General features: G+C 36.8%; 7 protein-coding genes across 7 annotated transcripts; 3 read left to right on the forward strand and 4 right to left on the reverse strand.

Annotated features, from left to right (window-relative positions):
- Window positions 1-399: 399 nt before the first annotated feature.
- LOC113208953 (60S ribosomal protein L7) lies at window positions 400-2230 on the reverse strand. Its single transcript, XM_026426244.2, has 6 exons — window positions 2067-2230; window positions 1481-1625; window positions 1234-1409; window positions 912-1159; window positions 739-836; window positions 400-539 (listed from the first exon to the last, which is right to left on the reverse strand). Exons 1-6 carry the CDS (start codon window positions 2075-2077, stop codon window positions 429-431), a joined length of 789 nt encoding a protein of 262 aa, XP_026282029.1. The 5' UTR covers window positions 2078-2230; the 3' UTR covers window positions 400-428.
- A 137-nt stretch (window positions 2231-2367) lies between these two features.
- Window positions 2368-3573, forward strand: LOC113208955 (COX assembly mitochondrial protein homolog). The gene is made up of 3 exons (XM_026426246.2): window positions 2368-2584; window positions 2658-2762; window positions 2843-3573. The coding sequence occupies exons 1-3, from the start codon at window positions 2503-2505 to the stop codon at window positions 3076-3078; spliced, it is 423 nt and encodes a 140-aa protein (XP_026282031.1). The 5' UTR covers window positions 2368-2502; the 3' UTR covers window positions 3079-3573.
- Window positions 3079-6159, reverse strand: LOC113208952 (stimulator of interferon genes protein homolog). The gene is made up of 11 exons (XM_026426243.2): window positions 6013-6159; window positions 5801-5906; window positions 5166-5201; window positions 4811-4907; window positions 4647-4731; window positions 4447-4557; window positions 4231-4363; window positions 3980-4146; window positions 3722-3905; window positions 3487-3600; window positions 3079-3417 (listed from the first exon to the last, which is right to left on the reverse strand). Exons 1-11 carry the CDS (start codon window positions 6022-6024, stop codon window positions 3335-3337), a joined length of 1128 nt encoding a protein of 375 aa, XP_026282028.2. The 5' UTR covers window positions 6025-6159; the 3' UTR covers window positions 3079-3334.
- LOC113208956 (DNA-directed RNA polymerase III subunit RPC9) lies at window positions 6105-7178 on the forward strand. The gene is made up of 5 exons (XM_026426247.2): window positions 6105-6206; window positions 6317-6353; window positions 6439-6525; window positions 6652-6804; window positions 6925-7178. Exons 1-5 carry the CDS (start codon window positions 6199-6201, stop codon window positions 7039-7041), a joined length of 402 nt encoding a protein of 133 aa, XP_026282032.1. The 5' UTR covers window positions 6105-6198; the 3' UTR covers window positions 7042-7178.
- A 758-nt stretch (window positions 7179-7936) lies between these two features.
- Window positions 7937-14420, forward strand: LOC113208962 (importin-11). Its single transcript, XM_026426256.2, has 18 exons — window positions 7937-8053; window positions 8778-8962; window positions 9067-9167; window positions 9244-9758; window positions 9835-10098; window positions 10176-10331; window positions 11308-11348; window positions 11433-11615; window positions 11695-12027; window positions 12115-12279; window positions 12372-12564; window positions 12650-12729; window positions 12811-12968; window positions 13103-13214; window positions 13399-13556; window positions 13655-13747; window positions 13843-13987; window positions 14068-14420. The coding sequence occupies exons 2-18, from the start codon at window positions 8825-8827 to the stop codon at window positions 14221-14223; spliced, it is 2991 nt and encodes a 996-aa protein (XP_026282041.1). The 5' UTR covers window positions 7937-8053; window positions 8778-8824; the 3' UTR covers window positions 14224-14420.
- A 1621-nt stretch (window positions 14421-16041) lies between these two features.
- LOC113208965 (snRNA-activating protein complex subunit 3) lies at window positions 16042-17882 on the reverse strand. Its single transcript, XM_026426260.2, has 6 exons — window positions 17497-17882; window positions 17237-17414; window positions 16888-17151; window positions 16573-16814; window positions 16349-16456; window positions 16042-16264 (listed from the first exon to the last, which is right to left on the reverse strand). Exons 1-6 carry the CDS (start codon window positions 17724-17726, stop codon window positions 16108-16110), a joined length of 1179 nt encoding a protein of 392 aa, XP_026282045.1. The 5' UTR covers window positions 17727-17882; the 3' UTR covers window positions 16042-16107.
- A 401-nt stretch (window positions 17883-18283) lies between these two features.
- LOC113208964 (ATP-binding cassette sub-family D member 3) lies at window positions 18284-24118 on the reverse strand. Its single transcript, XM_026426259.2, has 16 exons — window positions 23792-24118; window positions 23590-23701; window positions 23142-23181; window positions 22729-22919; window positions 22533-22602; window positions 22396-22422; window positions 22234-22304; window positions 21964-22144; window positions 21667-21879; window positions 21508-21577; window positions 21327-21424; window positions 20685-21077; window positions 20472-20611; window positions 20257-20392; window positions 20007-20168; window positions 18284-19927 (listed from the first exon to the last, which is right to left on the reverse strand). Exons 2-16 carry the CDS (start codon window positions 23697-23699, stop codon window positions 19850-19852), a joined length of 1980 nt encoding a protein of 659 aa, XP_026282044.1. The 5' UTR covers window positions 23700-23701; window positions 23792-24118; the 3' UTR covers window positions 18284-19849.

Below are 24118 nucleotides of genomic sequence, written 5' to 3' on the forward strand. Positions count from 1 at the left end.
AGCCGGACGGCCACCTAAAGATTTGAGAGCTCGTAGGTACCAACCAATGGTGCGGAATTTTGTTTGCAATTTATACAGGTCCTTCAGCAGCATGGCTACAATTTTCCGATTGTACCATTTACTTGATTTGATTAAGTGCAATATTTGCACTAATAAGGCACTTTCCCATTCAGGCTTAGCCAGTCCTCAAACATGTGTATCAATTCACTGTGTTGAATGATTGGTGTGAATGTTTGATCAATTTGAATCTTTGTGATTTGTAAAATGTTTACAATTTATGAATTTCATGAGTTATACTCTTATGCTTAACACATTTAAAAATGACTTTACAACAGACTACATTTTCCAGAATAAAAAATAAAGCGAATAGGAATCCAAATAAAAACCTTCAAAGGGCTAGTAGAGAATTTTTTTATTATCAGTAACGCTTACACCATCCTCCTCAGGAGCTCATTGATCTTGTCTTCCCTGTTGCCAAAATCACCACCGTCGACGTAGTGGTTGTTCTTCCTTCTCCAGCCACCAGTTGGGGTGTTCAGCTGAAAGAACCAATGTGAGTTGAAGTTAAAAAGAAAGCAAATGGATAGGACAAATGTGTGGCTACAGACACAATTAGAGCAATATTGCAAAAACTGATCAGAGCCTGTAGCCAAATAATTTCCAACAAGCTGGAAAGCACTAGAGTAGAAACATCTAGAGCAATGGACTTGTTGGCAAGAGTAAGCAGACTGAACAAACCTTGAAGGGCCACAGGAAGTTGGAGGCGTACTTGAACTTCTTGCCTACGGTGAAGATTTCGTGGATAAGATCTTCAACACAGATGATGTCCTTGTTCTCTGCAAATGTCAACACAGCATTAAAATCAATTCAAATGATACCAAATCAACAAAGACATTAACTACGCCACTTACTCAGGGCCTTTTCAATAATTTCGTTAGAGGTGATGGGGATGCGCTGGTGGTTAACTTTGGCAAATCCTCGTTTGTATACAAGCTCCCTAATGCTCTTCAGATTGGGGTAGCCCCAGGTAATGTAAGGTTCACAGATACGGAGCATGTTGACAGTGGCTTTGTTAAGAGAAACAAACACTCCATTGTTGATCTGCTTCAACCTGAACAGCTGAAGAACTTTACGGACCTTAGGGGCAACTTTGTTGACACTGGAACAAACAAACCATGGTAAAGATTGCACTCCTGACATTCGGCACACCAAGGACTGAGGGAAGATACTTACCCCCGAATACGCATAACAAAGGCAAGCCTGGCCTCAGAGGGAACATAGAAATCTCCCTTCTTCACGGTAGCTCTCCTCAAGCGGATTTCATCGCGCTCCTTCTTAAGGTATTCTTTTTGGTACAGCTCAGCACGCTTGAAGATAACCTTCCTCTTTTGGAGACGCTGGGCGCGGACCTACACGAAAGCTAGCTTTAATACAATGTCAAAAATTGGATTATCACTTTTCAGTGTGTGAGGACACTTACCTTCAACGCAGCCTTGACGAGGGATGCCTTGGCCGCATCACGGCGCTTTCTGCGTTTCAACACGGTTTCAGGGACGGCGGGCAACTTTGAAGTAGCCTTGTTGGGGCTCTTGGCGGCCGGCGCCACCTTCTTGGACGTCTTGGCTCTAAACAGATAAAACCAAACATGCCGCTGTAGGACACACAAAAACCGACAAATAACGCGCCTCAAGGAGCCGACACTTTGGGAGAGTAACATGCATTGGTTAACCGGTAACCTAACCTCTCAAAAATGTAACAAACACAACATTGAAAACTTAACAATGCAACAAGGAGTCAAATATAAATAACGAAATATAAACGGCAGCGGCCACATATCCGCAGATGACCAATAAGTGGCAAGTAACTATGTACCAAAACAATGGGTTGCACCCCATGCCAGAATTTAAGAGTAAACACTACGACGGGATGAAGGTAACTATTGTAGAAATCCAATGGAAATAAATTGACGAATAACCAAAGAAGCACAAACAGAAAATACGGCTAACTTTATATTGAAATTAACACCGATTATTTTGGATTATAAGACGCCGCAAAACAGAACTTACGTGTCCGCCATGCTTACGCCTTAACTGGAAAAGGATCCGGAAAACGTTTGACCGAATGTCGAAGCACAGAAGAAAAAATGGCGCATGACTTACTTCTTTTTGTCTTCTTTGAAGGATGGCTTTCAGAACCTTCGAGCGCCTATTTCCAAACCTACTCTTATATGAAGTTATTATTTCGCATTGCCATGATTTGGAAATCCTAAATGAGACGAAGAATTCTTTATTGATTCCTCTTGTTGTCAAAATGTCAAAATGCAGTGCCATTGCCATCATACTTTTTTATTTTAAAAATGGTACCCCTGTTCGAGATTTGATCGAGATACTAGCAGAAGACGTAACCTTACCCTATTCAATCACAGAGATAACAAAAATATTCGTATGCAGAAATTAAGTATATATTTTCTGTAATTAATAATAACAATAACTATATGATAGGATGGGAAACCTGACTAGTTCTGATCAGCCTAGGACTGACCACGTATTGCCAAAGCATCTTGGTGGAGGTCCACTTAATTTAGGTTCGTAAGGGATGTTTTTGTATCTACTTACTCTACAAGACGTCTTTCAAAAAGTGAAACATTCTTGTTTTAGGCGACCCAGATGACAGATCTTTGAGGAAAGTTGAGAAAGATATATTAATTCTAAACATGGTGCGAGATCGGGTACACAAAGAGAAATGCTCTGCTGAAGCCGCAAGTATGACTGTTCTGTTCATGTTATTGTGAAATCGTGTGAAGTTTTGGGGAACAGGTACTAAAAACAATTCTTCTTTGCAGAGTTAGATAAGTGTGGTGGAGAGGCTGGACTTTTAGTTACTTTTAAGTGCGGAAAGGAAAAGGACGAGCTTATAGAATGCTCTAAGCGGTGGTTTCATGATGAAGGATTACGAAATGAGTGCACCGAAGAATTTCTGAAACAACGATCCTATTATCGACGCACTGGGAAACCAGGATATTTGCACAACCAGGAGGAAAAAGAAACCTCAGGATTACCACAGTTTGCTGCACAGTGATTATAGATACATTGTTACTTAGTTTATTTTCTTCTTTGATAAAAAAATATGACAAAATGTTTGATAAAGTTCTATAATTTCCCTGTCTCTTACTTTCTCATAAGTTCTTTAACTTAGACTTACAAGTTTAAAGAAAAAATATTGTCTTGAAATTAATTGGCTACAATATTGCAAAAGAAGACTAGAGTCCCTGAAGAAAATTCAAATGGGTTATCACAAAATATCACAAAAAAACTGTTTCAAATCATGAGAAGAATCAAAAGTTATATTTTCTGTGACGAGCTTCAAGTAAATGTTCAGTCAAGAGAGAGAGAACATCAGCATGGGTTGGATCTTCATCTGAAACAAGCAAACAAGATAAGTCGGAAGGAGCCAGCAAACTTAAAACAAAAACAAAAATATACCCACCATCGTAATACAGCAAATCTACTAAGTGTGTTAATTGTTTGTCATCATCAATAAGCTTCTGCAAGGTTCGATAAAAATTGGAAATAACATCTGCCTTGTGCATTCGTAGGTGTTCTGAAATCAGTAACAATTCTTAACAGTAGTGACCATGATAGTAGAACCTTCTACTTCCATATCATATCAAGCACTTTCAGAAATTGCAGTTATGTAAAGAAAACAACAAAATCTCTCATACCAGCTTCAGGAGACCCAGCTAAACAAGCTTCACGAAAGGTAAGCACTGCTGTAGCTCCTTCAGCTATGGTGTACAAAAATGATACTGTGCCATTTCTTTTTACCCTAATTCGGTAAGCAGCACCACGATATACCCTCTGCTGTGTACCAGCACGATTCCTTAAAACATCTTGCAAGCGCAATTCCTGCAAAAATATGAGATTAGAGAATTTTGAACAAAATGAAGATCATTGCAAATTCTGTAAAAAAGAATAACAACCGTTGAAGCTGTTACGGCTGGATCTGCACCAACTTGAGAGGGCTCATCAGTCAGTAGGGGAAATAAATTGCCCGAGCTTGGAATGAGAACTATAAGTTTCTGAATGGGAAACTGATCTTCTCTGATCTCTTCTTTTTCTAAGAACAACTTTATTCTCTCAGATATACCTAGATTTTAAATTATCAAGGTTACAGTGATATGCATCACAAGAAAAATACTTTATTTTTAATTAAAACAAATGAGAAGTTGACCTTGAGAGCTGTCGCCACGTGCAGGAAGAATTATCTTTAAGTAGCCATGAAAAAAAGAGTGAGCCATTCCTGATCCATAGTCCAGGCCATTCAATTGTTTCATAATATGATCTTCCCAGGCAGGGCACACTTCCTGAAAGTCATAGTACCCATTTAGTTTTAAAAAGTTACTACCCTTGTTATTACCTTTCCAGAAATAATACATGGAACACTTACAGATTGCATAATACAATGTAAAATATAGTAAGAACAAAAAGATAAAGAGAAAGGAATAGGTCCAATATCTTTCCATGTCTCACTAAGGTTCAGTCTGTCTGAAAAGAGAAACTGCAAAAGAAATAAGGTTTAGAATTCTTCCAACCTGGATACTAGAGTCCACTTTAAAACAAGAAAAGAATTTTGGAATTTGAACAGACCGCAAAAGTTGTAAATGCAGTGCATGTTGAGATTTTATTGAAGCATAGAGTTCTCTCGAAAAGTTGCCGGTAACTCCCACAACACCTAGAAAAGAAAAAAAAAGTTAGATGAACAATATTTTAAATATAGAAAGTGAAATCTTCTCGAGTTTATCATTACTTACAATTTTTGAACGTGGCTGCACTCTTCAGAAAGCAAACACAGTCGCCAAATGATCTGAGATACAATCAACACTGCATTTGGTACAACACTGATTGCAACTGCAGAAAAAGAGAAAATTTTGATCAAGCATGTAACAACATAATTGATTTCAAATATATTCTTAGCCATGTTAAGCAATAATAAGATGATACTATGTCTATGCTGGAAAAATTCAGTGCTACTTTTGAATTGTTAGTAATGACAAGAAAACAACATGGTTTGGACATTTTTGTTTCGCACTGGTTTTTCTGCCATTGAAGGAAATGTGCCTGGTTTGTATGGCTAATAATTGCTTATATATTGTATACGTTGCTTACCAATTTGCTGAAAAGAGTTTGCCCATAAGCAGTTCACTAATTTAGGAAAGAGAAGATTTAAAATTCAAAATTAGATTAAAGAATGTAAATTAATACCAAAATTACATGCATGCAGTTTAAGAATAGGCGTCAGGTGCTCTTCAATAAAGATTCCCCCAATTATAGAAGGAACTTTTAAATTGTAAATGTGATGAGTAATAAAATATCTAAAATAGATTTTAAAATACCGACGACATCTAAATAAATAAGGAGCCCAGAAAACATCAAATTAATTTCACTCGTTTTAGGTAATTGAACGGTCCCAATAAACAAGAAAAACAACAAGTCATTTGCGGTCTTTGACTCTACCTAAATTTTGATCATCCATACAGGCCAAATGACACTGTAGTGTCAGTCAAAACATGCAAATGATTCCATTACGAGTTCGACCACTTGAATTGAACAGGGCATATCTCCAGTCATGTGTGGTACATTCCCTCACTTGTATTTTTAATTTTATTCGATTCTCTTTAATGCTCCCTGCTTAGCTTTAAGGGAAACGGGAAACCTCCCATCGAAAAGCACCACTTGTTGGAGTATCTGGTGCCTTTCATTAAAAATAACGACAAAAATCAAAGTTATATTAAAGTACTTGCCTGTGAGCAATATTCCTATGGAAACAAGCCATCCTATGTAAATATGTCTCGTACCTCGTTTTACAACAGGGGGACGATTAACAAGGGGATGAACACCTGACAATGTCTGCAAAAATTATGAAATGAAATAATGAACATTGCGAAGGGGAATCCCACATAACATTTCCATTACCAATGGATTGAACATAGTATAGGCAGATATTTAAACATACCTTGCCTCCCATTGTAAGAGAAGCCTAAAGTTGTGGTAGGTCAGGACGACAGATTTGAATTTCAGAATTGAGGGTTATGGATGATATCAGTTCAAGGTATCGTTAAGTTTTGAGTATGGGTGGGTTGGAAGCACTGTCCGAAACCTATACATCAACATAACCTCTAGCTCACGTTTTCTTCTTGAAATGGAGACGTACGTATTTAATTATATTCTTTTATTGCAAAAGGAGTTTAATCTGTGCTTTGATGTGCCACTATATTTTAACATTCTGTACTTCTGAGCGGCATGTCTTTTTTTTTCAGGATTAATCCAAACTCTGCCATGTTAAGCAATTTTGAGGTATGTAAAATTTTGTTTGAGTTTATTAATTATTTAATGAGTTATTCTACTCACTTTTCTTTTAACACATGCACATGCTTTTCAGGTTCTGGCTCTTCTGCAGGAACTCAAGTCTCAACAGAAAAAAAATAGAACTGCTCGCAATAGCCCTCTAGCCACAATAATATACGAGGTAATACATAAACATATCTATTCGACACTTGTGAAAAAAGTCCGCTGGCCTATCAATATTTTCGAAAAACAGAAACATATCAAATGAATCTAAAATTCCTTCTAATTTATTTCCCTTTTATCTCAGGCAACTCGCTACCTCCAAGATTCACCCTGTAAGCTTCAGACAGCAGAGCATGTGCGTACATTCCTCACTGCTCTAAAAGAATTTAAGTTGACAAAAGCTGAGAAGTTAATGCTACTGAATAATCCACCATCAACCCCATTAGAAATTCAAGTGGTAAGTTAAATATTTTCCCAACCCATAAACTTATCCCTTGCTGATATTTTATCTTACTTCTCCTTTATGGTGATAAGTGGATAAGGTCGATTCACCTGAAATTGTCTCTGTGATGTTCAGATGGTAGAGGAGAGTGAAGAAAGGTTTACTGAAGACGAGGTTGAAAAACTACTTCAAATTATTCAGGAAATTCTACCTGTTACCCAAAAGGAAGAAGAGGAAGATATGGACAGTTAGATAAGGAGATAAATGTCTGTGATGAAACTTTAAATAACCTTGCAGCGAGCAAAGTAAGCTAACTATATGTATCACTGGTGATATCAATATGTATTAGGAATTGTAAATATAATTAGTAAAGTGCCATTTTTGTGGAAGTTTCTGTCTACTTTATTTCAGTCAGATGGCCCTCCAATAGAACACACCATTGGTTTTCTATAGACCTTTTCGCCCTCAATTTGGCAACAATGCGAATCTCCATAGTAAAATGATAATTTTTGCAAATTTTCAAATAGCAAAAAACACTTGTCCCTGGCAAATTTTCCAAGGAACCCAGTGGTGATGAGGAATTTTGTTGACGGGCACTCAAAATACGGTACATCTCAAGTATAAAATTCTACTTGCGATGTTGCCTCGTTGTGGGAGAAAAGGTCTATTGCAGTTCAGGTTGTTAAGAAATGCTACAATAAATAAATTATCACTAATTCTGACGATATCTGGGCATTTCTGTGAGAGACTCAACTGGACCTAGACTCGTCATTTTCCAGATTAGGATCACTAAATTGTTGTGGCACTAACAAACAATGATAAAAACTACTAATATTTTACGTACAACGGTTCAACTCCCAAATGTAAATGTGTATGAAATATGAAATGAATGAAAATGTCTTACCCGCTCTTAATTTAAAAAGCAAGTGCCTTTGTGTGCAACAGGAAATGTCCCTACATATTTCTTTTTACTTTTGTTCTTCTGTCGTCGGTTCAGGGAAATATTGAACCATGATTGGACTGACTGCGCACATAGCATAACATTGACAGCGGGCACATGTAAATTATGAGCAAAAACAAGTATTTTTGCCTCTATATCTTTCTTGATGAACTGTAGGGACTGTTACCCAGTTACTGGCAACACACCTCTTATTTTCTTCCACATATTGGATGTTGGCAACATTGTGTACAACTTTGAGGAATCAAATCAACTAAACTTACCGGATTATTAGTACCTCGTTTGTACATACAGTTCAAAGCGCATGTAATGTTTTGATTTTCTTTGTTGCCCAAAAGCTACTCTCTTTTCTTGTGTACATTGTTTCTCCTCAATCTTTTCGATCGTATTTTTCCTCTGATTTGGATTAGATGAGTTTTGGCCCAAGTCAGTTTTCTGAAGAGGTTGTGTTGTCTAATTTCCAAAGTGTCTCTGTTTTTGGTATTTTGTTTCTACCCATTAACAATTTTAGTGCTCTCCTCTGTGTACCATTACTGTCACTTGATTTATTTATTTTTAATTTATGTGGCTTACTATCGAAAATCGACTGAGATATGATGTCTTTCCCCTTAATATTATTCAGCCTTCGCACTCCGGGCTACTACACTTAATCACATATCGACGCAAGTGTTTTTTGTTTGTCTTTTCTATGCCGCCCCTTGGCTGTCCCTGTATTGCCATATTTATGCCAAATCCACTCTCTTTACATTAAGTCCATCGAAATTTTGTTGGTTTATCATGTTGTTATATAATGTTCCTAACCTTGTTATTTCAAACATTTTCCGGCGAGTAGGCCGTGTGTAGTTAACGCCACATGATATTCTAGCGATCCCTTCGAAGGACACTTGTTTTTACCGCGTTGCCACTATTTTTCTTGCAGTAATTTTGTCCCTCTTTATCCCAATTAATTAGTCAACCATTTACATTTGTTCAGTTAAATGGAAAATTTAATATTTATGTCAACTAATGTTCTTTTTATTGTCTCATTCAGGCTAATTCAACACTATGCTCTGAGAATTCAGCGTTAAACCAACCACCATGGATATGGAGAAAGCCTTATCTATGGTGCTTGACACCTTACAATGTGCTTCCAGTCAAAATCAAGAAAATTTTAAACCTGCTGAAAAGAAGTTGCAGGAATGGGAAACAGAACCAGGATTCTATTCTATCTTATTGGTATGTCAAGAAGGTTTTGTTTTCATAGATCATTTCACAGGTCATGTTCATAACTCAAGATTTTTTTAAATTTGTTTTAAAAATTTGTTTATTGTTTATTTCAGAATATTTTTTCTAATCATGCCGTTGAAGTAAATGTAAGGTGGCTTGCTGTCCTATATTTTAAAAATGGTGCTGAAAAATACTGGAGGAACACTGCTCCAAAGTAAGCTTACACTTCAACGTCAAGTACATAAAAAATTAACATGGTCTTCATGCATATTATGTCTTCTGTACTTTAGTGCCATATCTGAAGAGGAGAAGGCAAAACTCAGGCAGGGGCTTGTGGCCAACTTCAGGGAGCCTGTGAGTCCTCTTGCGACTCAGCTAGCTGTTGTCATTGCGAAGGTTGCTCGTATGGACTGTCCCAAGGATTGGCCTGAGCTTGTCCCAACACTTCTGACTGCAGTTAGGGATGCAGATCTTTTAGTTCAGCACAGAGCTCTTCTTACATTACATCATGTTGTAAAAACATTATCATCAAAACGGCTTGCTGGTGATCGACGACTGTTTCAAGAATTAACAGGAAATGTTTATTCTTTTGCGCTAACTCTTTGGAACACTCATACTGAGTTATTCCTACAACAATTTTCTGAGAATGCTGTAGCAGCTGCACCATGCTTAGAAAAAGCTCTATTAGCCTTACGAATTTTACGAAAACTTACGGTTCATGGGTTTCTGAAACCTAATGAATCTGAGGATGTTGTGATTTTTATTAATATGGTGTTTGACCGTGCCAAGACAATGCTAGAGTGTAGTAAGTTTAATCTAACTAGGCAATTTAATCATTAGAATTTCACTTGTAGCTTTACTGAAATTTATCTGTTTTGCAGGAAAGCAGCTTCCAAGTAAAAGTGGCTTGCGGGACCTGATAGAGAAGTTTATCATTAATTTGACTAAAGTCTTAAATTCTGTTCTGGAAACACATCCATTTTCTTTTATTGATTTTATTCAGAAAACCCTTGAATTTACTGTGTTTTACACATTTATGTCAGGCAACCAGGAATGGTTATTTGAGCGATTCAAGATTCAGTGCCTTAATCTTATCAAACTTATTATGTTATGTGTGGAGTATAAGCCTGCTAAAGTTGTTGAAGGTAAAGTATTTCTGGTGATTGTAAAATTTTCAATGCTTTTTTTCCATTTGGCTTACGCATCATTAACCTGTCTTCAGAAACCAAGGATCCTAATACATTACGTGCCCATCAAATCAAGACATCATTTTTCACTCCAGAAGTGCTAACTGCAATCTGTCAGGGCCTTGTTGGTCATTACTTTCTCCTGACTCAGGAAGATTTACAGATGTGGGATGAAGATCCAGAAACATTTGGTAACTAACATTTACATTTTAACGCAAGACTGTGTCGGAGCATTTTATTATTGATGCTCCCCACCACAGTTGGTGTTTTTTTTTGTTTTTTGTTTGTTTGTTTGTTTGTTACTCGTTCTTTACCACCACCTGCACCTACTCAGTGGTAGAAGAACGAGTATTGATCTCAGTGCGATGTCACGCGTAACGCTATTCATGCTCGCAGTACAGAATATGTACACTTATGATACTTGTACCATTCGAAACTGGGAATGTTGTAGGCGTGACCAACAATGGACCTTTTTTCAAGTTTGACACTACTTTTTTGAGAACTCTTAACAAAATTCGCCGGTTTTCGTTCTAAGTCGATAGACCCGTGCCGCACAACAAATCTTCATCTTGGAACACGAAGCGCATACAGACATGACAATACTACCATTCGAAACTTCGTTTGCTAGTATTACTGGAAGCAATGAAGATTGTTTCGGTCTAATAGCAAAATTTTGAGAACTCTTAACAGATTTCACAAGTTTTCAGTCTAAGTCCTGTCTGCCTATGTTGCTTCTGCTATTGTGCCGCCAACTGTAGATTCATATTCATTTTGGTTTTCACGGAACGCGCATCTTTTTGAAAGCGCCGACTTTTGCAACAATGCTCTTGTCTTGTGACCTGAAGGGAATACCGAGAATAGCGCCTGTTTTAGCCTTCTCTTTAATTTCGTCATCATCCAGTTTCATATGGTACATGTTTAATAATAATATATATTCTCAGAGAAACGTGACACATGTTGACAGAACAACACTCGTTGATTCTACAACCATATAGATGTAAAGCAACTGAGCACTGAAAGGGTCTCTGTAAAGGACGAGTACCAGTATTCACACAAAATTAATTTTGTGTTTTCTTTCCTCCTTGTTTATTTTTCCCTTGTTGATTGATTGCCTTGTGTATCTTATTTCAAAGATATTTAATGACATTCATTTTTATTTCCAAATAGCAAATGACGAGACTGGAGAATGTTGGAAGTACAGCTTGAGGGTAAGTTTCCTATTGATTAAAGAAATATTAATGTGTAGCATCAAATCTGTTGAATTATAATATTTTATTATTTTTGTTCTACAGCCTTGTACAGAGTGGTTATTTATGACTGTTTTCCGTGAATTCCACACAATCCTTTCCCCTGTCCTTTTAGCAATGATTCAGTCTAACCATGGTCCTGTTTCTGGCAATGATCTCAATGCTATACTTGTTAAGGATGCCGTGTATTATGCAGTTGGTCTTGCAGCATTTGACTTATATGATGTGGTATGTTAGTGTTCATATGTTACTTTACAAGCACTGTTTCCATATACTGCACTCCTGATATTACTTTTTTAATTAACAGATTAATTTTGATGAATGGTTCTTGACTACTCTCCGACAAGAGCTACAGCTACAGGGTGGTCATTATCGTGTATTGCGACGTCGGGTTGCCTGGTTGCTGGGTCAGTGGACCGGTGTTCGATTTTCAGCCGAGCTAAGACCTGTGTTGTATAGTGCTATGTTATCATTGTTGCAACCAAATGAAGATTTAGTTGTTCGTCTGACTGTGTCACATGCTTTAAAATTAGCCATGGATGATTTTGAATTCAGTACTGATCAATTTCTTGAGTACCTGGAGCCTGTTATTGGGTTATTATTTAACCTTTTAAAAGAATGCAAAGAATGCGACAGCAAGGTATTTTGTCATATTCTGTGGTCTTCCTATTGGCACAATGTTTATTCCACATTCACATACTTACTTCTGTTTCGTTTAATTGTACAGATGCATGTGTTATATGTCATGTCCTTTGTTGTGGAGAGAGTTGGTCATCCAATCAGACCCCATGTATCCAACCTTATTCAATACCTACCTTTGGCTTGGGAAGAATCCGCAGAACATAGTATGTTAAGGTGTGCCATTGTATCCACATTGGTTCAGATAGTGAAGGTAAAATTTTTGTTTCCTCTTTTGAACGTTTCATATGTCTTACTCAACAAAACAACTTACATGGTTATTTTGAAACATCCCTCCTTTTCTAGGCAATGGCCCAGGAAAGCAAAGTTCTTCACAATTTTTTGATGCCAGTCTTAGCACTTTGTACAGACATGCAGCAAGACTCCAATGTTTATCTCATTGAAGATGGGCTAGCATTGTGGCTTGCTTGTGTAGAAAATGCAACTGAAATGACAGATGAGCTTATGCAACTATTTCAAAACATGCCTCCACTTATTGGTAACAAATCAAATGACATATTCTCCTCTGATTATGTGTGTGATTTACTGTACTCTGTACTTACTATAGTTTGGTTGTTTTTCAGAATCCACTACAGAAAATCTTCGTATTTGTCTCATAATCACACAAGCATATGTGCTTTTGTCTCCAGAATGCTTTCTGAAGGTACCTTGATTGATTCTTTACCATGCCAAAATTTAGTCAATGTAAAGATGAATATGTACCCCATAAAATTCTGTGTTCTAGGTTTATGGAGATACCATGTTAAAATCCTGTCAGTATATGCTGACTGATTTACGTCCTGAAGGTGTGGTTATCATTATGAGGTATTTTGAGTTATGTTTGAGAGCTGCCCCTCAACTTTCATGTGAACTGTTGAAGCCTTTGATCTCACAAGTAATGATGTAAGTATTATTTCCCCCACATTATTTGTTAACTTAAAATGGGCTTTACAGTCTTTGGTGAGTGATGTAGCTCTTAACGTTGTCAAGACATTTAATTCAATTTATTGTTACTACATATTACTATTTTATTCCAGACATGTTTGCAATATGCAATGTAAAAGATATGAGAAATCATGTAAAACCTTTGCTGTATATGCCTGTATTATTTCTCGAGTTCTACTGTGTTCTAAGGACACTTTTAGTCAGGTCAGTTCAGTATACAGTGAAGCTTAAAATGTAAAAATAGCCTTATAATCTAAATCTAAGGACTGGCATGAAATTTGATATTATTTGGTTTTCACTGTGCACACATTCTTTCAAGAAGGTGATAGCATTAATGCACTAACTTTACAAGCACAAGATATTTCAACGAATTCTGTGTATCTTTCAGATGATGAGGGAAGCTGCTCAGCAGTCTGGTCAGACTGAAGATCAATTTTTTGCCACTCTCCTGATGAGCTGGAACAAATGGATGCCTCTTGTAAGTGGTTTGGGGCGTAGAAAAATTTTGGGCTTGGCCTTATCCTCTTTACTTACTGTGCAATCAAGGTATGGCAACAATTAACCATGAAACCATGAGCTTTTTCAACATTGTATCTTTGCTTGAACTCAATAACTTAATTTTCCATTTTAATCATTCTTTTTAGGATTGTACTTGATGAGTTCAGTGGAATTATTCGTAATGTTGTTGAATCATTAAATGACATCACCAAACCAGATGAAACGGGTGCTCCTATAGAGTAAGTACATGCTCGTAGCATATATGCTTGTATCGTCAATTAAATACACAAGAAATTCTTGTTTAATTGTGTTGTGTATGTATCTTTTCTGCTAGCATTATGTGCTGTAGTTTAAGTGTGCCATCAAGTGAAACTGATGAGATTTTTGATCATGAAACTGAGCATGATCAACGAATGAAGCGTCTTGCTACACAAGACATAGTGCACACAGTTGTTCTTAGAGACTACCTTTTGTCCCAAGTAAGTTTGTGTGTTTATGATTAAAATTCTCCTCTGCTACTCCTACTCCGCTGCTCTTATGTAATTTTTATCTATTTCAGCTCAATGAATTAAAAACCCAAATAGGTCTGGAACCATTGCAACAGTTTCTTAAAAGCCTAGACAGCGAAATAGCTTCAATGCTTGAAGAGTACATGAATGTAAATGGTAGGGAGTCCCATATTGAGTCTCATTTCACAGACTTAAGAATCTCCTGAGCAAGTGGTTTACACCTAAAGGGAAGAGACGAAAAAATAAATTATTGATTTATAATTGAATCAAATAGATTTTTATCACTGCTTATTTGGTACTGTTGACCAATGGATACATTTCCTCCTGCTATTCAAGTAATATTGTTATGAGAAAATAATCTTATATTATTATTAATAAAATCCAATTTTGTTAACAATGTTAACTTTGTTGTTATATAGATTCAGTGCTTTTGACCATCAATCATGAACTAGTTGATCAAATTAAATGGTTGCACAACCCAATTTTCATTATGAATTATTGAAGCATTTAGAGCTCTTATATTTGACTTTGGTGAAAGAACTGTATGCTATACTTTAATTACATAGCCCCAAGAGCATATTGGCATTATGCATTTTCCTGATCTTTTAATTTTGAGCCCGTTTTTGTAATGGAATTTAGGTGTAATGAAAATTATGTAGTTAGCTGAGCTGATGTGGACGTGACTCCTGTAGATGTATTTGGTAATAATGAAAAACTGGCGTCATAGATTGTACAAAACTCATGCATGCATCTGAACTTTAAAATGTATCAAGCTGTTAATTGCTGTTAAAAATAAACAACGAAAAACCGTTTATTGACAGCGGTAACACTAACAGAACTATTTCATATGAAAAAAGGGAAGTGAAGGAGTAAAAGACTTCACAGTCATTTAATTTGTCCCTCAGTTTCTCTTTCTCTGTATTCTATGCTTTTAAGGGATGTCATCTTTGTTCTATATTTAACATGTCACTTTCATTTCAATTTTTTGAAAATCTATTATTATCTTATTTATATACTCCTGAGGTGACACCTTCAAAACTTTTCTTTATTCAGGTGGTTATCTTCCTACTTCTTTTAATTACATGATGATGTACGATGTATGCCTACCCACATAATTATTTTGATTTCATATTCTCCAGTAGAGAGGGTTTTTCTTGATTAGTGTTAATTTGCTGATTTCTTCTATGAGTTGTTCTACCATTCTTTACTATGATTACTTTCAAGGACTTTTAACCAATTTCTCCCTTTTACTTATCAAGCAAGAAATAGAAAGACCACCACAATCCCAATATTCTGCAGGACAAGTGTTGTACGCAATAATTCATTAGCTAGAGCACTATGAGTTGGGTCCGAATCTGTGATGCAATGTTACATATGTGGCTTTGTCCCCCCATTTTTCCCCTTTCTACAGTACCTTCATTATTTGAAGTGGTAATGTTAAAAATGACTGACTGTGACTCTTGTTGCCCTTTTAAACAAGATTTCCTGAGTACTGATTTATAAGGTCTGTTGTTGTAAGTGAGGGGGAGGATTTACCGTTGGTTGCATGTTTTTTGGATATTAAGCCCATTAGAAAGTGGAATCACCGGTAGCTTCTCCTCCTCTGTTATTATATTTAAATGAAAGTTTGTGCTATTGTGTATAACTCAAATCTGGTTAGTATTTTTAAAAAGTAAGAAATGTTGCATAGTTTGTAGATTTCCACCTAATGGGTTAACTCTCCAATTCTTTGTAGAAAATAGAAAAATGTTTTCAGTCCCTTTATTTTAGTTAGTTTTTTTTTTTTTTTGAAAATGTACAAATGCGAAGGCAGAATTTATTTAAATCTGTTTTTATGCCACAGTTGTTTCTCCCAAATAACATGGAAATCAACCAAATTCCACAGCAGACAAGATTTTGTGAGGTTCGGTGCATGTGATACTCAACATAACGAGGATTCTTTCATCTTCATGTCCTTACTATGTTGAATATCACTGAAATACAAAAATATAATCTTAGAGTCAGTCATGAATAAGACTCCAAAATTTAAGGCAGTTGTTTATGTGTAGTTTCACTGAAGTTAAGCTGCAAGGATTTCCATGAATTATACATTATACTTGAGCAATAAACTCTGAGGCTGAGTCTGAAAATGGATAAGCGGCAAACTCTCCTATCTTTTGGTTGTCAACATAGTTGTATGAGAAGAAACATGTCTGACAAAAATAACAAGGGTCGTGTGGAACACGTGAGTTCCCAACAGTTACCCACCTGTAAAATATAGAATAAATTATACAGAATGTGCAGTCATAATTTTTGAAGAAAATTGGTCTAGAGCTAGAGAATAGGACTTACTTAGCAATATAGTGCCCACATAGCATGCAGTAACGAGAATGCTGTCGACACATGCTTCTCAAAGATGGATACAGAGATCTTTGAAGTGGATCTGACTGATGGAGAAGCCTAGAACAAATAATAATGAAATGATAGAGAGCTCTATGAGACTTAAAGAGCACCAAAGTAAACATTCGCAAAACCACCACACGGTACTCAAATTCATCCAAAACCTCTCATCTTACCTTATGTCAGAAAAACAGAAGAGATGTTCACAATTTCCCTGGTGCTGATAAAGGTAAGGATAGCCCAATCTCACTGAGAGATCAATAATATTAGTATCCTCCATTTTTGCTTTGTTTCCCAAATTTAGATGTCTTTCTTTGGCCCATTTGAGTACCGTTTCACTATACTCTATATTTGAGGAGTGCCGTGTATCATCATAAAACTTGTCTCCAATATAAATCATTCCAGACTTATATTTGTCCTATAACATTTTCAAATGGTGTAAATACACTTAAAGAGGAGATATATAAATTTTAAAAACTCTTGAATAATACCTTAGCCATATTCATTGTTTTACAGAATGGATTTGAGCTGAGATCTTGACAAATAATGTGGTCAGAGGCACATGGAAACTTATCTCTCAAGTCGGCTAAAGTTTGAGAACCAAGAACAGCAATTTCCTGCCCGCCAGTCGCAATTTTAGTACTACGCTTACCAATCTTGTGTTTGAAAGGGGCATAGATACGAATAACAACAAATAAATCAGTCCCTGGAGTCAAATCATCTTTCTGAGACTTGCTTGACTTCTGACTTTTTTCCTGCAAGAAATGCAAAATACAAATCAAATCAGAGAATGACATTTAGCACAAATGATTTCTATTCATATTGCACGATTGCACTAACCAGCAAGAGGATTCCTGCATATTTCATGTGCCGTTCATGAAATCTGGTACGGATTTTAGCTCTTTTTACTGTCTCTAGATCGGACTTCTGTGGCAAGTCAACTCGGGAGAAGAGGCTGGCTGTTTGAACATCTTTAGCCCGTGCTCCTGCCATTGATGCATCTGCCAGATTATCTGAACTACAAACAAATTTACAACGGTTGATAAGTGGACTGGATATGCATGACATCTGTCGATCAAGAAAATGGTAAGTACACAAACCTGCAAATATTCTCTAGGTCAGTGAATTCTGAATCTGTTAGATTACTGTTCATCATATCTAACATCCTTTCCCTGTAAGCATTGTCCTCGTGGTTTTTCGTAATTCCTTCTTCTGATATCTGACCATGAACAAAAGGGTGGTGCTGAAGTGATGCCTCAGTTAAGAAATCACGCAAACAAATGGGTTCAGATGTGTAATCTAGTTCACCACATCCGTAAATTTTCTCCATTACTCCAAGTTTTGACGAGTTGACGCAGAAAAACGAACTTTTTACGACAAAAGTACGATGTGCGACAGACCCAATGTTTTGTTTTGATAGCAATGTTTCGTCAAGTTTCGTCTTGTCTGCTTGCCGGGTCTTGCTTGCATCTCCCCTCCCCCCTCCACCAACAACAGTTGCCAAACGAATGTATCACCAACGTTGGCAGCAATGTATTTGGAAAGGAGGGGGGCGAGGGGAGGGGAGGGCTATTGGCGCCCAGCGCATAGGCAACACGCCACGTCCAAGGGGAAAAAAAATCACAAGTGTATTTCATTCAAATGATACTTAGGTTGAATCGTTCATTACCATCCTTTCAATATATAGTGAAGTTACATAAATATCCATGTAAGTTAGTTTATTTCATCTATAAAATCTGTCATTTGCAGTTGGACTCGCCCGGCTCAGCAGGTGTTGAAGGTGTAAAAAAGTGTCGTACCTAGCTAAAGGTAGTGGTTCATAAAGTTAGGGTCTGTAGAATAGGTGATCAGGCCTTCTGTTTCGTAGCACATAAATTACTCAGTCAATTTAAGAGGACAATATTTATTTTCTGCTGCATTAAATTGGTCCCCCTCACACTTACAGGTATTAAACAGACTTAGAAGCAATATCCAACCAAGAAACAAACCAACGACAGTGCAAAATCTGCGTTTAGCCAAAAGCAGAATTCGATACGTTTACAGATAGGTAAAGGTGGTCCAGGGCTGTGAAAACATCTTGAATATTATGTTTTACATCCACCAAAAAAGCCTCTACGCATCAAAAAATTTGTGTGTTGTGCTGAGCGCAGATTTTGAGCAAGCACAGTTTCATTTGAAGTTGGATATAGCTATGTAACATGAGCAGACAACAACTTTAGCAAATGTTCCACAAACCTAAAATAACAAGATAAAATAAGACAAAAAAAATTATATAAGTTTGCCTTTTTTATATTATCACAACAATGGATCCCTTCTTCCATGTATAAAAGCAAATTAGAAAAATAGGATTGCAGGAAATCACTTTTAAAGAAAAAATATATCAAAACCATTAGATGAATAAATAAACAAAATTGAGAAGGTTTGGATCTGTAAACCAATACACGTTAAGAAGGAAGGAAAAGAAACAAGTAGAGAAACACAGGAGCCAGCACTGTCTGAAGACTCATAGAACATAACATAACATTGGATAATATTTACAACAAAAATCATAAATATATCACTGAATAAGTAAATTTATCATCACAACATGCACCCCTAACAGAATTAAATGTAGGCCTTTTCGTTAATTCAAATTTCAGTGACAAATGCTCTCTTTTTCTGATAATGGATTATCACAAATAGGAAAGTCTTTGAGTCAGAGCTACCAACAAATTAAACAAATATAAATGTTTAATTTTAAAGGTATTGGGACTAAATCTATAATGATTCAATAAAAAATTAAAAAAAGGGCATGGATCACAACAATTTTTAGGAATCTCTAGAACCAAGAGATAGCAAAAAGAAAAAAAGGAGAAAGAAAATATTTTCTTCGTCAATGAACAGGTAAAGGTAGATAAGTTCTTCACCCTACAGAATATGAAAGACAAGATAGATGCACTGACCTGAGTTCCCATTGCAAAACCAATAAAAAATTATCAAAAACTTCAGATTGAAAGTTTCATTTGACCAAAACTCCAATAATACTTCTTAGCGAGTCCAGACAGGCATTAATCAAAAACTTATTCACTGGTTTGATTCCATTCATACTTCACAGCAAGTAAGGTAACTGAATATGCAGCTAAGCTTAACAAAATTACTTTAAAAACACTAATTGATTTACAAAATCTGAAGGATTCAGAAATATTTACACAATAGCAACACTGAGTAAATTTTCAGGTACATCTGTTGGAACTCAAGCATTGGACTTAAAATTTGCAAATGCAGCTAGAAACATGACATCAGTACAACGTACATCACTACATCAGTAACACAGCAGAACAGTTTATTGACAAACATTTTGTCTAAGAATATTGTCTGGAAATTCACAAAATAGAGAAGTAACCCAAATTATATGTAGCTGAATGAACTTAATCATGCAAATTTCTAAAAAGCAGCTTCACAAGCAAGTTTTGTTCATGACCCAAACTCTTCAGTGTCAGCCTCTATTTTCTTGAAGTCAAAGGCTCCACGTCCGTCCATTTGAAGATAGTACTGAAAATTTAATTACAGAATACAATACAGCATAAGAAATAAAAAAGGAGATCATCTGAACTTAAGTATTGATGCCAACCTCATGGTGTTTCCATAATGACCGCCGGTGGCTGACAGTGAAGAGAGTAATGCCTGCCTCCCGACAGTAATCATACATAGAACCCTCCACATCGACACTCACAGCACTTGTGCATTCATCAAGTATAGCAAACTGTGGAGCATGGTAGAAGAGGCGCGCCATCTAAAATATAGGATGGTATTACATAAATTGTTATAGCAACAAAAATGTCTTCATAAAACAAATAATTAGACAAATACTGAGGCCTTACAGCAATACGTTGCTTTTCTCCTCCAGAAAGAACATCAATCCAATCAGCAACAGCATCCCATCCATTTTCACGAGTTAATAAGTAGGAAAGCTGAACTCGTTCTAGATGTCTTGTTAAATCAGCATCAGTTTTACCCCTGGAGGACGAAATTAAATTAATCTTGAGGAGAATGTGAACATTGGTGTAAAAAATAAAAAGATTGGGGGGATATGAACCTGCGTTGCATCTCATCACGAGTATGTGGATATATAACCTGGTCCCTCAATGAACCCAAAGTCATGTATGGTCTTTGAGGAATGTAGAAAAGTTTTCCTCGAGGGGGCTTTGTAAGAGTACCTCCAAACAATGGCCAAAGCTGGAAAAATAGATTTTTAGTAAATTCAATACTAAAAGGAGTATAAACAAGTTTCTTGTTGACATGAATTTACCTCTCCTAAGATACGGAACAGGGAGGACTTCCCACATCCATTAGGTCCACACACCAACACATTCATTCCTGACTTCACTTCAAATGAAAGCTCCTTTACAAGAATATCGCCATTGGGAGTAACCAATGGGACTTTGTCAAATCGAATAATATTGTCTTGGAAAATCATCCGACCAGATCCAGGAATAAGAGGCTGCACTGGAGCTTCTTTGTCAGCACTGTCAGTTACCATTGTCCGTTGATAATGACCCTCATTTACATCTTTCAAAACATTCATGAGTTCTGTAACTCTTGCTGTAAAACCAGCAAGGCGGGTCATTTCTCTGCCAGCGAGAACTAATCGCCCAATGGCCTCAGCAAGTTTTACCATCATTCTTCCATAGGTGTAGTAATACTGAAATAGATAACATAGATTAAAAGATAATTAAATTGAGAAATATAAGAGCATCTCCACTGCAAAAACAAGTGAGCCATGTGTCAAACAAAGTCGGGCCCTCCCTGGAGAGAACGTTGCTTGAAGCATTCCACTCAGACGCAAATAAGGGATACGGGCATCACGCATCATAGTGCATCATAACATGAGCGACATACGTGTCACATTAGTTTTTCCGTTGATGCTCTTTTTGCAGTTTATTGGACTCACCCTGAATCTTTCTTCTTGTCCTATTTTTGACAATTGAGCATGTTCAGTATTCATAAATGGAATACTGAATGCTATCATTCCAACTACTGTTGCAAAATCTAAAATCAAACAAGAACGTTAGGTTAAATGGGTTAAAAAGAAAAATTAGCATGGATTACAAAAACACCCTATGTTTACATACATTTGGCTACTATGTTGTCCACCACACCAACAACTGTTCGGAATTCTAAACAATTGCGAAGATGGTCAACCTAGTTTTAAAAGATAGATGTGTAAAACAAAAACACAATTTTTACTGAAAAAAAAAAATCCTGTAAAAAAAAGTTATGGAAAAACTTACAAGTCTTTTGAAAGAAACAAGCATAGTGAGTTTTTCACGGTTGTTTCCGTTGTAGAATGCAATCTCTTCAGAATTAGTGATAAGTCTTGAGTTAATGTATCGGAACTCTCCTTCAAGCTTTTGCTCTTCAGCTGTCATACGACCCATAGGGCGACGTAGATAAGTCAGGAATGTTCCTGACACAACCAAATAAACCATCATGGTAGCTGGAGTCTGTCAGAAACATAAAAACCTTTCTAAATTAGCAGGAGGCTGGGTGAATTAAAATATATGTACCAGAAAACTCATGTCAAGTACCTGTCCTCCCAAAACAGACGTAAGTCGATACACATAAATGAAAATATCTAGAAGTGGCTTCAGAATATTAGAGTACAATTCTGTCACTGAGTCACAAAATTTGTCCACATCTTGGGTTAAGAGTTGATCTGCATTGGCAATTCTTGTGTCAAGATTATTCATTTTGTAGTATGTGAAGCCCCTATTTGAGAAAAATATAGTAAGTGAATGTAGAAAAAACAATTAACTTTCCATTAATATTGAAGCAAAATAAAAAAAAGAAATACGTACTTAAGGTACTGCTCATAAAGATGATGAGTCATGCGAGTCCTCATGCGCAGTTTTAGCTCTCCCAAACTCCACTGTAATTAAGTACAAAGAGTTCTGTAAGCTTAGACCACACAGAGATCAGTATAGAGAGCACCTACCTATCCCATGATGAGTGCGACTTACTTTTAAAGTATTGTTGACAACAGAAATCTGGAATTTTTAAAAAGACAAAAAAGTTATTCATGGGTCTTTTCAATTTAAAAAAAAAAAAAAAAAAAAAAATTACTGTTCTAACGAAAGAGAAGTCAATATGTACTTACCAAAGGCATACCAGCAAAAAAAACTAATAATGTGCTCTTGAATCGATTCTTATTCATACTAACAATAGCTCTGCATCAGAAAAAATCAGTTTCAGTACAATTTATTTTCAACACGAAGTGATGACATATATCTTAGAAGTCACAGTCTTGAAATTTAAGTAAATCAAATCTAACATATTTTGGATCTCAGTCTTACGTTTCGACCTGGGTTGCATTTTGAATCATCCATATATCGCAAAAGGATCGAGCCACAAGAGATGCAGCAACAAGGATGCAAAATGAGGTTTCAGCAGAAAACCATCCTGGAATGATGATTTTAAGAAGTTTTTTAAGGTGGCCAAAGAATTCTGCATCAACCTGAGCCTTTGATTTAGATGACTTAGTTTTCTGAAACAAAGAGAAAATGGTCATTTGACTGCGCTAAGGAAAGAATACTGATCCATGCTTGAAAGCATAGTGATCCTTAACACTAGTCACTCAAGACAACTGGAAAGATCATACTTGTGCAATCCTGACTCCTATATGTAGGTGAATTCACATCAAGTCTTGCACCACAATAATTATCAAAACAATGAAATGAAAACTGGTGAACAGTATGTTCTAGCTTACCTCTCCAATAAGATACTGAATTTCATTCCGATCCAATTTCCTAAAAGTAAATGAAAACACAATTAAACAAAAGCATAACATGAAATACAGAATAATCGCACATATTTTAGAAGTGTACAAGAAATCGCATCACATTTTTAAAAAAAGTTATTAATAGTATATGCAACAAAAATATAACAAAAATTTAGGAATACTTTGGCAGAATAATGTATTTGTGAAATGTTAGATTACTTGTTTAACGACCAGAAAACAAACACAAATTGACCAAGAGATGCGAAATTTAGTGCATATTTACTCATTTTTTTAAAATGACTTGACATCAAAATAGACCAGTACTTGAAAGGGTTATGTTGTTCGGACAGCTAGCGTTCGGGAGGGAAATATAAAAGTATGTGAAGGTTCGACAAGCGCCCGGATTGGAAATGTTGTGTAAAATCCGTTGCTTTACCTGCTCTTTGTTGATTTGGTCAGCTGACGAATTAACCAGAGTGTGACGGCCGCCGATGACACAGCCAACACTGTCTTGGGGGTGCCGAGCTTGCTGATATTCGGAGCCATGGCTAAGGAATAGTGATAGACGATGATAAATTTGCTATTGCATTGGTCCACGAGCAACGGCTCTCTTGAGGAGTCAAAACACACGCACTCACTGTCGACTTGTTGAAAACACCAACACTGCTATGTGGGTCCGTGAAACTACTGGTTTCTCTTCTGCTTGGGGAAGAGGTTATGGGGCTTCCGCAGCTGATCCAGCAGGAGAGTTTTCCTGACAGCCTGACAGCAGAGCACACATACACTGTCACACACGCACACAGACCCCACGAGGAGCAGGGGGGCAGGGGAGGGGTGGAAAAGGGGTGGTTGGCACGCGCACTCTCTGTCTCACTCGCACACTCGCGCACTGCACCGCTGGTCGCGAGCTACCCGCGAGCTACCCGCGAAGAGGACGGGCGACTAGCGCGGACTGGGGCCCATCA

Source organism: Frankliniella occidentalis, unplaced genomic scaffold, assembly GCF_000697945.3.
Source record: "Frankliniella occidentalis isolate FOCC.00 unplaced genomic scaffold, Focc_3.1 Scaffold236, whole genome shotgun sequence".
Taxonomy (NCBI): domain Eukaryota; kingdom Metazoa; phylum Arthropoda; class Insecta; order Thysanoptera; family Thripidae; genus Frankliniella; species Frankliniella occidentalis.